Consider the following 12,994-nt stretch of genomic DNA (forward strand, 5'->3'; position numbering starts at 1 on the left):
CTGCAGAGGGAGTGGGAGGATCTAGCAGATGCCTGGGCAGTAAGACTCACAGGCAAACACTCCTTTCCAGAGCATGTCTTTCTTACGCCATAGTCGCTACTCTGCCACTTCTTGCTCTAAAATCCTGTCTCAAATTTGCAAGTAAATATCTAAATCCTATTTAGTCTGTGTAGATAGGTGGCTTTGTGAAAAGCAGGCATCCTCCTGAACTACACACACTTGCAGATACATACACACAGCCTGTCGTTTTCTGTTTTAGTATTTGGAGAAAACGTATCCAATTCAAGTTCTAACTTGTCTACAAAGTCTCCCCTGACAACTTCAGCCCAGGTGGATCTCTCTTTCCTCTGAGCTCTCACAGCAATTTTAGGCAGTACCACAGTATTTAGTACTTAATTATACACTGTCTGGTTCTGGAATTGTCTCAGGGTGTTAGCCATTTCCCCAACTAAAGGATAAGTTCTTTGAAATCAACTGCCATGTCTTTTTTTTTTTTTTTTTTTTTTTGAGACGGAGTCTCGCTCTGTCGCCCAGGCTGGAGTGCAGTGGCCGATCTCCACTCACTGCAACCTTTGCCTCCCGGGTTCAAGCAATTCTCCTGCCTCAACCTCCTGAGTAGCTGGGACTACAGGCACACACAACCACGCCTGACTAATTTTTATATTTTTTGGTAGAGACAGGTTTTCACCATGTTGGTCAGGCTGGTCTTGAACTCCTGACCAGAAGTGATCCACCCAACTCAGCCTCCCAAAGTGCTGGGATTACAGGCATGAGCCATTGTGTCCGGCCTGGATCCCTATCATATTATATAGGCAATTAGATAACTCAAGTTGAATCAAATAATGTAAAAATGCTTTGCTTTCAGAGCTATTTAGGGCCACTTTGAATGGTGGGTTCGTTAACTTGGTAGGCATAGCACTTTTATTTGAACCTAGGGTAAAGTTTGTCCTAATTTTTGAAAAAGGATAACCATTTACCACTCCTCACTCCACTCATCTTCAATTAAAAACCTATTAGTTGACTGCATGATTCTTCCGAAAATTTGCAAACTTTTTCTCTATAAGCTGCAAATATGTATTTTATACACATTCAGTGGAGTACAGTGATTATATAGAAGTGACAGAGATTTGAATAGAATGTGGTTAGTAATTTCATTATTAAATATCTCAGCAATTATAGACTTGTGTCAAGTACTTATAAAATATCCATTTTCATAAATTACTGTTTTGAGAACTGTTTCCATTTATCTCAACTAGGTTTTAGGAATTTAGGATGACCCCTCTCCAAGCAGTACTGCAGTTTCTCACTAACCTCAAGCAAACAGTCTGGCTGAAAGGGTGACACACAGCATTGGATATCACAAAGGTATCAAAAACAGGCCAGGCATGGTGGCTCACACCTGTAATCCCAGCACTTTGGGCGGCCGAGGTGGGTGGATCACTTGAGGCCAGAAGTTCAAGACCAGCCCGGCCAACATGGTGAAACCTCATCTCTATTACAAATGCAAAAACTAGCCAGGCGTGATGACAGGCGCCTGTAGTCCTAGCTACTTAGGAGGCTGAGGCAGGAGAATCGCTTGAGCTGGGTATGTGGAGGTTGCAGTGAGCCGAGATTGCACCACTGCACCCTGTACTCTAACCTGGACGACAGAGCCAAAGAAGAAGAAGTTGTTGGAAACAGATTATGGGAGGATATTGGCCAAATAATTCACTAATTTTTTTATTGTTCAACATAGCATTCCAAGTTCAATAAGAAAAGTCATCTTGCCGAAAAGAAAAGTGTGTGGGAGGGAGCAAGTGTTGACTCAAAATTTGCTTTGCCTGACTAATGGATCCTTGAGAAAACTCCCCAAACTCCTGGAATCAGATATGAAAATGTTTTTTCTTTTTGTGGGAGTAGGGGGTAGTAGATTATGACTTTTGTTCCTAAGCAAGGCAAGCCAAGGTCATTGCAACCTTTCTGCATAATTGCCTAAGTGAGAAGGCAAAGCATAAGCATATCCCCTGCTTGAAGCCTTTTTGTTTAGTTTCCTTTTGTATCAAAAAGTTTGGCTTTCACCATGGGAGAGGTTGTAATTGGATTTCACCATGAAAGGAAGTTGTAATTGGATTTCTCAGCACTCTACAAGCTCGGTCCCTGGAAAAGCAAGGAAAAGGGGCCTAACTTTCCTTTCTGCTAGCTGGAAACATAGCCCAGCCAAGCCCTCAGAGATTGACCTGAAAGGCATGGGCAGAATGGGCCATGTGTGTGTCAGCTGCCCCCTGTCTCTGATGAAAAGCTAAGTGTGTAATAGCTAAATATCGCTCCTGAAATTTGTGTCTCTTAGAAAAGAGGAGGGTGTCTAAAGTTTGGCATACATTGAAACATGAAAACATAATTCTCCCTCTAGATTTATTAGGGAACTTACACAAACGACCAGAATATGTTTTTATTTTGGGTACTATGGTTTTGCATTCTTTGTTATTTTGCATTCTTGTTTTGTTCCACTTCAGTTTCTATGATATTTGCTAGAAACTGAAATTGCAGTAAGATTAGGTCGAAGTAGATATTTGTATTTGATTTATTTTCAGTTCCTATAGTTTTTTAAAACATTAACTTAAATTTAAATTTCAAAAGATAAATTTTATTTTTGAAGTTCTCTATATTGCCATGTCACTTAAATCAACTTAGCATACCTGTCTCCCCTGGGCACTTCTTGCCTTGCTGTACTTCTTTCTATCTTCCTTCTCTTTCCTTTTCTCGTAAGCATTAATAAGCTGTCTGAACACTGAACCAGAACCAGACTGCAAACGCAGTCATCCATACCTCTGAAAGGAGGAACAGGATTCCTCTTTATTGATATTGGCCACATCAGTGACTCCCTGGAAATTTTAGTGCTGGTAGTTATTGCTTCAAGCCTTTCTAGTTGAATTTTCCTTGTGTTGCCTAGCGTTCCCCTGGTTTCTGAACCCTCCAGTCTGAAGCCTCCAGTGGTTAGCTCCTTCTCTGGCAGCCTCAGCAAAATTTACAAGTCCTCTTCCTTCCCTTCTGGGCCTAGGGAACTTGTTTCAATGTTTTTGGGTTTCAAGGCAGATGTTGGCAACTTGATCTATTTATCACTTTGTCTAAAGTTTAATGAACTAAGAAAGACATACCATGTGTACTAGAAAAAGGAGAGGTTTGTCTTGTTACTTTCTTTTTCTTATTACTCTTGGCCTGTCATTTCCTGGAGTATGTACATCCATGCATCCAAATAAGGGCAGGTATCTTCTGTTGAGTTTGTTTATATCAGAGGAAGCCTGTAGACTGCTATTTTTAGTAATTATTACAACTATGGAAAAATTTCCTTTCTGGGAAATGTAGTAAACAAAACAGTTATTATAGGTGCTTTATAATCAGACTCAGAATATTCTTGTTCACCTTGTCTTTACATAATAGTTAAAAGCCTTGTTATCAGACAGCAAATCTCTTAGTCATATTTTGGCTAACATATACGTGCTGTTACCTGATCCAGCATTAACACTGATGCTTTAGAGCTTTTAAAGTATTACTGAGTCTCTGGGGAGAGCTCTATGGTTTGGCCCTAAAGTCGTCTGAAGGATGAAAAAGACGTTCTTCTATTTTGAGTTCTCTGCTGAGTCACCATCTGACATCAAGGTGTCCCAGCTCTGTGAGTGTATATGATATACTCAGAGTCAATGACTTAAGACTTTTCTGGGCCTCTGACCTTCAACTGCCCATCATCCTTCCTAACTGAACCTACCACCATATGGGTCTGAGCTAGGGATAGACATGGTCATGCCTGTTGGGGCTTTGAGACTAACCAAAAATCCATCCAGATATTAAAGACATACATTAAACCTGAATCAAGCAGAAGGCACATACATTTAGTGCTCAGGGAAGGGAGTATTATGGGGAGTATTATGGAGATTTATACCTCCCACTGCTCTGCCCTTGCTCTTGGGAGCTGGCTGCCTCTCAGTTCCTTAAATAGGCCACAATACCTCTTGCTCCAGAGTCTTTGCACAAGTTGTTCACACTGTCAGAATTCTCTTGCCAGCACCCACTCTTCCCAGCCACCACCACCAAACACACACACACACACACACACACACATTCCCCCCCGCAACACACACACACACACACACACAAAGAATCTCTATTCAGACTTCAGATCAAGGAAAGCCATTATTGACCCTGAGTGGAGGTCAGGATCCTTATATACTCTCTTAGAACAGAGGTGTTTTGCCCTCAGAACACTTATTTCAGTGTATCATTATATATGGTATGTGTTCAAATAAAATGTGTTTTTTTTTCACTCCCCCAAATCCTGCTGTAAAAAAGAGGGATTTGCCTTATATTCAAGTGCTTCCAAAGTCTCTCACATTAACAGCCACCATCTCAGTTTCTTCATTTTGAGCAGCAAAGTACTATTCAAAAAAACAATTAGAAATCATCTCAAGTGGCCGGGCGCGGTGGCTCACGCCTGTAATTCCAGCACTCTGGGAGGCCAAGGTGGGTGATCACCTGAGGTCAGGAGTTCAAGGTCAGCCTAGCCAACATGGTGAAACCCTGTCTCTACTAAAAATACAAAAAATTAGCCAGGTGTGGTGGTGCACACCCATAATCCCAGCCACTCGGGAGGCTGAGGCAGAAGAATTGCTCCAGCCCAGGAGGCAGAGGTTGCAGGGAGCCAAGATTGCACCACTGCACTCCAGCCTGGGCGACATAATGAGACTCTGTCTCAAAAAAAAAAAAAAAAAAAAAAAAAACCTCAAACAATGCTTATTTTTGTTCTTAGGAAAGTCACTTTGACAAAATAGATGAAAAAATACATAAAGATATTTAAAACAGGTTTAGTCATTATTCCTGAGGTATGACTTCATTATTGCAAGTTGGAATCATACAATTTTAGAAAGTCACACTTATAGTTTCAAGTGGTTTTTAAATAAGCCCTTTAAAGAGCACTGGAAAAAACAATCTAGTAAATAATGAAAGTGTGGAGATCATGACCACGAATCAGGACTAATGCCTGGGGATTAAATTTGCAGCATCAGCAGATGTTTAGCAACTTGCAGAAGGATTGATGATGTGCTCTGTATTAGATAATTACAGCATGGATCCAGTGAACATACACACTGGTGTTAAAGATGCGTATGAAGAGTTTTAGCAAAATTGTTTCATGAATTGTGAGAAAGGAAAAAGTCATGTTAATAAGTTTAAAATATTTAAATTAAAAGAACATATTAAATATGTATTTGAACCATAGATTAAATATCCCAAGTCTACATTACAATATATTACCCATTTGTACGTTCTGTTTGGCCAAACACTTTGGTTGAGGATGTTCTAACTAGAAAGATGAAGATGGTATTGCATTTGGGGGCAGCTTATGTTTGGGCCTATGCAGTTTTCATTATTGTGATGGTTTGATTAATGACCATTTTCCTAACTACATGGTAAGCACCACAAGGGCTCAGCCCCTCTCTAGTTTTGCTCCCTGCTGTATCTCTGGCATTTTGCATGGGATAGAACACTGAATACATTAGTTGTTTGAGATGTAAGATAAAAATGCTAACTTATTTTCATAATTGCATGACCTAGAAAACACTGGAGGAACTGAAACAGAAACTTAATAAAAAGTTAATGAAAGATAAGATGCTTTAATACTTTTTTCTCTAGTGTTAATCAAGATGAGATGAGTCTTTATAAATGTAAAAAGTCACAATCCTTTTTTTCCCCCTTTAGAAATCGAATGGTTCACATTTATGCAATGATAATTCTGAGGCCTCTATTCATTATATTTAACTCACTGGGAGATTCCAAGTTCAAAAAGGCCATTCATGTCAGAGTTAGATCAAACTGAAATTTACCCAATAGTCCCACAGACAGATCTTTTTGAAAAACATAGAAACTGACCCTCCTGGTCTTAAAGTGTGAAACTTATATTTGTTTTATCTAAGTTCCTTCCTCAGGACAGGACATTCAGGTTCCTACAAAAGTATCAAAGAATGGAAACTCACCAGACCACTGCAGCAGATGCCTAACCCCCTTATTCACCTTGATTGTTTCCATACCCCTCCCTAGTTCTTATTTTCTTACACATTGTTACATTTCTCCCCTGCTATGTAAACCCCTAGTTTTAGTCAGTCAGGGAGATGGATTTGAGACTGTGCTCCTATCTCCTCAACTGCAGCACCTGATTAAAGCCTTCTTCATTGGCAATACTTGTTGTCTCAATGATTGGTTTTCTGTGAAGTGAGCAGCAGGACTTAGACTGGAACCTTGGTGTTTCAGTAACAAAATGATGAAAAGAATTGTAATAATCACTACTTATTGAGAATGTACATTCATTATTTTAGTTAATCATACAATGATCATCTGAGCATGGTGGCTCACACCTGTAATCCCAGCACCTTGGGAGGCTGAGGCAGGCGGATCACTTGAGGCCTGGAGTTTGAGACCAGCCTGGCCAACATGACAAAACACCATCTCTACTAAAACAATAAAAATCAGCCAGGCATGGTAGCACATGCCTGTAGTCCCAGCTACTTAGGGGACTGAGGCACAAGAATCACTTGAACCTGGGAAGTGGAGGTTGCAGTGAGCTGAGATCATGTCACTGCACTCTAGCCTGGGCAACAGAGCAAGACTGTGTCTCCAAAAAAATAAAAATAAAAATAAATAATACAATGATTTTATGAATTAGCTGTTATCCACATTTCACAAGTGGGGGAAACTGAGGCCCCTGAGCTTAGCAGCCAACCTTTACCATGGGTTAGATACTATAATAAATGCCTTACATGCTCAATCTCATTCAATTCCCATGACAATTTTATGACTGTTATTATATCTATTTCACAGATGAGAAGACAGAGGCACAGAATGGATTAGATTAAAACAACTGGAAAGTATGAGTGCCAGGATTCAAGTCCAGGCAGTCTGCCCTAGAATTCCCTCTCCATAACCACTATACCACAGCACATCGTGAAGATGGGAGGAAGCAGTGGGAACTTGAAAAATGGATTTATTTCAGGGTGTGCTGCAGTACGTGTACCATGTGAGGCCATTTCTATTTCTCTTCCTTTGCCTTCCCAGTTGTTTTTCCCCTGTATGCCACAGTAAGCTAGTCACTGTTTCAGCAGCTCTCTTGTTCATTTTAAAAATACCTATTCACTAAATCTTTAAAGGAAACATTTAGCTACTGCAATGAGTGTACATAAGTTGGTTGTGTAATAGGAAGGAAACAAGCCAGGACTGGAGACTTCATTTCTAAAGAAGGATTTTAAAGCAGACTAAGAGTTATTTCCCAGAGCGGGTCATGAAGCAGGAGTCTCTCTGCACCCTTTCATTGCTATGACGACAGCCTGCTCCTGCTACACACAGCCAGAAAAAGCAGCTGACATTTCAATGCTAGGAACATAGGGGAGAGGTTTACAAAAACGCAAAACAAAGACCAAAAAAACAACAAAAAAAGACTTTTTCGTTTGAATTTCAGTTAGGAAAAATATCCCCCGGAGCAAGTCAAAAGCCCTATTTTTGCCTTTAGAAAAGATAAGAAAGAAGAAATGTTGGGGGCCTTCCCTCTTGTCCAAGTAAGCCAATAAAACAGAACTGACAGCAAAGCAGCATTTCTTCTCACTCTGTGTAATGGCAAGCTGACACAGAACACTTCCTTTGGTTTCCTTTGACTCGGCCTTTAAGAAGCTACTAACTGACGCAGCAGTGAAGACTCATAGCAATAAATACCTCGTGTTGAGGCCCCCCCACCAGGGGAAAACAGTAGTGTCAGATTTACTTTTACGTTTCTTTGGATAAAAAAGCCAATTCAAACTTGATCTCCATTGTTACTACCAGAGATATCATTGCAAGTATGTAACAGAGGCCTCACTGATATACGAGATTCCTTATAAGCAACCAGTCAACTTTCCTATGTGTTTACTTCTCTGCCAAGTGCTATACTTGGCATTTAATAAACATCACATTTGGTTCCTACAGCAGCCTCATTTGTGTGTATTATTGTCCCCATTTTGCTAAACAGATGGGTAAACTGCATCCTGCAAGTGGGAAGTAACTGCTGAAGCTTACTCTGCTTGTAAGAGGCAGAGTCAGGATTCTAGCCCAGATGCATTGGACTCTGAAGCTCATGCTGTGTCCACTCTGCTGTGCTGCCTCAGAGGCATAGACCTGGCATTCATATTTTATTATAGAGCAAAATGTGTAAGTACAAGAAAGAAACCCTGGGAAAAGATCTAGAGTCAGTTCCCGTTCTACGGAGTTTCAATAGGGACATACAGTTTTAATCCAGTACTTTCATATTATCTGCGATTGATTGACTGCTTTAGTGTACTAGACATGGCTCTTTTCTTCCCTTTATTCTTACAACAAATCTCTGAGGTAGCTACTGATTTTATAATCTCATTTCCATGAATGAAGAGACTGAGGCACAAAGAGATTAAATTGTTTGCCCAAAGTCACAGAGCTATTTAGTGGTAAAGCTTGGATATAAACCATAGTCTTATATAAACCGGGTCCATATGGTCAGATACATATCACAGGTCATGGTCTTATTCACTTTATTAGATTGCCTCCCCACCTTTGGAACAATCAGTCAAGACCATGCACTCTGTTTTTCAAAGTTCTAACCAACTTTTGATGACTAAGACAAAAGCCAGGCTAGCTCCAGGTAGTTATATCATTGCTAACTTAGCCTTTGGCAGAAGATGCCCTGTGAGTCCTGTGAGAAACAGACCCTGGCCTTGTTGGACATCTCTCAGGCAGCTAGACCTACTGGGAAATTCTACTGGATTTATTTATGGGGGTCTCCTTCTCCACTGAAGATCATTCTGGAGGGATAAGTGAGGGCTACGTGCACTTCAAGTCTTCTAACAAGTTGTTTATGCTCTTCTTGGTGGAAAAATGTTGCCAACCTGTTCTGGACATGGTGTTAAACTTAAGTAAAATAGCAGTGTTTAAGTCAACTGAGTAAAAATAACAGTCAAGAGGAAATGAAATAAGTAATGTTTTGAAGTTGTCCAGATACATCACTACTCATTTTATTTCTGTAATCACTATTATTTTTACTTAGTTGATATGTGAATCTGTGCCATGAGAAGCTATTGGGGATTAATTCTCAAAAGACCTGGGAAGAAAATGCCAGTACTCTAATTGCTCAATGGCTGTGTGAAAATTCTCTGAAAGAAAAAGGCGAGGTTCATAAATAACATGTGCATATTCTTCTCCAAAATGTGGAAAGTGGCACTAGTTGATTGGATGATAACTAGATGAAATAAACTGCTCTGCTTTGCTAGATCTTATTAAATGAACAGAAATGTAAACTTAAATCTTTCCAAAGATGGTGTTTTTAATAAAAAAAAATCATAGTTAACAATAGTCATAGCCATCAGGTTCAACTGAGTAAGCTGTGAACTGAAAAAAGCTGGTGTCTACGAGAAAGGGGGGAATTAAAAAAAAAAAAGATTTTTGCTGACTTGGACTGAGTGAACATTTCTATTCAATGTGCTTAGGCCCTGGGCCAGAGGAGAGCTCAGATACAATGCCAAGGTGACATATTTAACCTCTTTGCAGATTAAAGGCAGTGCAAAAGAGATACTCTTTCTGCAGTACCTCTTGGTGTACTGTTTCAACAGTATTGATCTGCAGTTAAATGCATGTTTTTTTTTTCTTTTTCTTTTTCTCTTGCAGAGTGACCTTTATTACCTGAGAAGGATGAAAAAGCACAACTTATATTATTGCTTTATTTTAGAAAAGAGAGTCAGAAATGGTAGTACATTATAACATGAGTTATCATAATCTCTTTAGCTAGCTCTTTAATTCTCCTCTCTCCTTTTTGCTTTTGTAAATAAGACATCATCAAGAATTAGAGAAACTTTAGGTCTATGTGTGAGCATCTTAACAAATGATAGTAGGAGGCAAAAAGCAATTAGTTATAAAGCTGTAAAGGGGAATCAAGAGAGGAAAATAATCACAGTAACTTAAAAATAATCAAACAAGAATATAGTATAAAAGGAGAAATTTTCCTACCTTTTGGAAAAGCAAAAAGTTCCGTTTCTACATTGCTGTTAGGTGCAGGAGACTGAATAACTTCAGATTATTTAAACATGGAAAACATACAAATCATTTGATTTGAAAGTGTTTTTTTTAAACTACCTTCTTTATAGTTTATTTCATGTATGTAATAAAGTACTTCTACAAAACACATTTCAGGATTCAGACTTCACTAAGATCTGAATGCTACTGAGGCGATCAACAGTTCCACATTTCTATTCTTGGTCTTCACTAAAATCACCATCATTTATTAGTACTTGTTATTTAATTTCGCAAGAAACAAGAAAACATGAATACAAATTGTAAAATTCTCTATTAAGTATCTTTTCTGTAAATCACACAAAAGTTGTTTTTTTTTTGGTAAATAAATGGCTTTGCATTATTTAGGCAAAAATATTTGACAGCTTTATCAGATCACGCACATCAGCTTAACAAATGCAATTAGATAATGCCATAAATTTATTAAAACTTACCTTTAAGTAAGGGGCTGGACCCAGAGCCGCTGCAGAAAATTGAAGTTGAATCCCCTCTGCCACAGACAGGGAATAAAAGTTTGACAAATACCCAAGAAAAACTCTTTAAATCCCTTTCCTCGTTAGCTCTGCTTCTTTGCCCAGAGGCACATTCAAGTCTACTGGAGTTGAAATTCTGCTGCTCTGTCAACTAGTGGGGGTCTGAAGTGACAGACGAGAATTTGGAGGTTGGCACCAGAGAGTATTTCAGACTGTCATCGTTTTTGTTGCAGATTCCTGGATTTCCCTAGCAGGCTGGCCTCTCACTGCAAAGGCTTTACAGGCAGTACATGCAAACCAAAAGGGAAAGAGCTAATTCTGGTGGCGTGCATGGGGTTAAGTTTTCCCCTCAAGCTCTTGTTCTCAGAGCCTCATAACTTGGCCAGAATATAAGCACTTGGCTCTTTATGCATTTTTTTTTTCTTTTTCAAACAACTCTGAGAGGTTTTATAAGCAGCATCCCTTTTTTGGAGTTTTTTATTTTAAGACCTTGAAAAGAAACTCCATGCTGTTGTTTCTTCCTAAAGGAAATTGGGGAATAGGGATTAAAGGAGGGAAGAAGAGAAATTGTAGCAGATGCATTTTTGCATTGCTCAATTGGAAATTGTTCTAACAAAGACAGTCTGAATTTTAATAGGAGGGTACTTCAGATATCTTAACCTTCTTTGAATGAGCTTTGGAAATGTACATATGTAAAATTGATTGCTCCTTATAGATCACTTGTATGCTGATTCAGAAATGTTGCCGTTCTCCCCTCAACACAGCTCCTCACTGTAACTCCATGGTTATAATGGTTAGTCTCTAAGAAGGAGGTTTCCCATGAAAAAGAATGGAGGTGCGCACTTATTTTTGGCCTGGCATTCTGGTTATTTGTATACGTGTCTAATCTCTTCTACTGCTACTTCTACACTTATCACACATTTATTATCTGTCAGGCACTGTGCTAACAGCTTTTTATGCGTTATTATCAGTTGATCCTCACGACGCATGGCAAGTCTTACTGTGTTCCCATTTGAGGGGTATGTCATACAGTGGTTGAATTGGCAGAATTTGAGGCCAGCCAGCTTGGATTTGCATCCTATCTTCACCACTTCCTAACTATGACCCGGGACAAGTTATATAACCTCTCTAAAGCATCAGTGCTTTTATCTACGAGACAGGGATACACATATGGAAATTATGATAACATCTATCTCAGGCAATTGTTCTGAGTTATAAGTTAGTTAATATGCATAAACTGCATAGAACACCCCTGTCATGTGGTAGACACTCAATAAATGTTAGCTATTATCATTTACATAAGAGGAAACTAAAGCTTAGTAAGGCTGAGTGGTTTTTCTAGGGTCTCCAACTGTAACTTACAGGATGGGATTCCAAATCAGCTACCATGGCTGACAGCCACACTTGTGTAACTTATCTAGAATACCTGTATTATATGATATAGACATATATATATATATCATATCTGCTTCTGAGCAAGCTGTAAGCTCCTTGAAGGAAGGGGAGGTGCCCTTTCTGCATTCTCCTGGTGTCTACCACAGTGCTTTGCATACTATGAATATTCTATTAACATCAGATGAATAATTAAAATTTAATTTAATTTAGATTTTCTAAATATATGCCAAAGTCTGGCCAAAAGCAAAAACACGGATAAAAACAAAATAAAACCAAAATAAACAAAAAAATCCCACCTACAATTCTAGGCAAATATGCCCTCAGCCAAATCTCTCAAAACACTTTAGAATTATTTGCCCTATTTATTTTCAGAACACTGCAAGAAAAAGGTAACAAGAATTATCTCTATTTTGCAGTTGGAGAAATTTGGGAGCAGAGGAAACTGGGCACTTTGCCTAGGAGCCAAAAACAAGTCACGGTGCAGCTGGGAACAATCTCACGTCTCTAGAATCAGGATAACTTGTTCCAAACTGCCTTTCCCAGGACAGGATGAAACGACTTGATGTCTTTTTGCCTCAGACAATAGGATGTTTTTCCTTAGCCAAGGTCTAGGGGTTGAGCAATCTCCTCCGAGGAAGGATAAAGGGGTGGGCAGTGTTTGACCATGCTACTCCCTGGTGTCTGTGCACAGCTGCTCTGAGAACTGTGGAAGACACAGACCATTTTTCCAAGTCTCCCGAGGGGCACAGGAGCAGTGAGACTATTGAAGAATATGTAAGAAAAGCATTTCTGAGGATTTTGGCCCTAGTTTGCTGAGGAAAATTTTCTTGGGGACTCAGAATATTAACTTCTTAGTCTAACTAGCATTCCCCATTTATTTGAGATGGCTTTGTAAGATTGATTTCAGGTGATTACATCGTCTCAACAAGAATGTAGAAAAAAATTTCATTTAGAGGGCTCTGGAAAAAAAGAGTTACCCAACTAAAAATTTTTTTCTGCTAAAATTGGTATTTTATGCTTCTGCAAAATGATCGAAATAA

General features: G+C 39.2%; 1 protein-coding gene across 4 annotated transcripts in view; it reads right to left on the reverse strand.

The window, feature by feature from the left end:
* Positions 1-11,362, reverse strand: part of SPARCL1 (SPARC-like 1 (hevin)) — a 56,917-nt gene extending 45,555 nt beyond the window's left edge. For 3 of the 4 annotated variants that reach the window (XM_011951813.1, XM_011951814.1, XM_011951815.1), the window contains exon 1: positions 10,521-11,362. Coding sequence is in view for 1 of the 4 variants with exons in the window: in XM_011951812.1 (XP_011807202.1) it covers positions 6,003-6,054 (52 nt within the window). In the remaining 3 variants the exon portion in view is untranslated. Of the gene's footprint in view, positions 1-6,002; positions 6,185-10,520 lie in introns of those variants that run through there. The other variant, XM_011951812.1, reaches the window with a different exon arrangement.
* Positions 11,363-12,994: the final 1,632 nt, after the last annotated feature.

This window comes from Colobus angolensis, unplaced genomic scaffold (assembly GCF_000951035.1).
Source record: "Colobus angolensis palliatus isolate OR3802 unplaced genomic scaffold, Cang.pa_1.0 Scaffold328, whole genome shotgun sequence".
NCBI classification, from domain to species: domain Eukaryota; kingdom Metazoa; phylum Chordata; class Mammalia; order Primates; family Cercopithecidae; genus Colobus; species Colobus angolensis.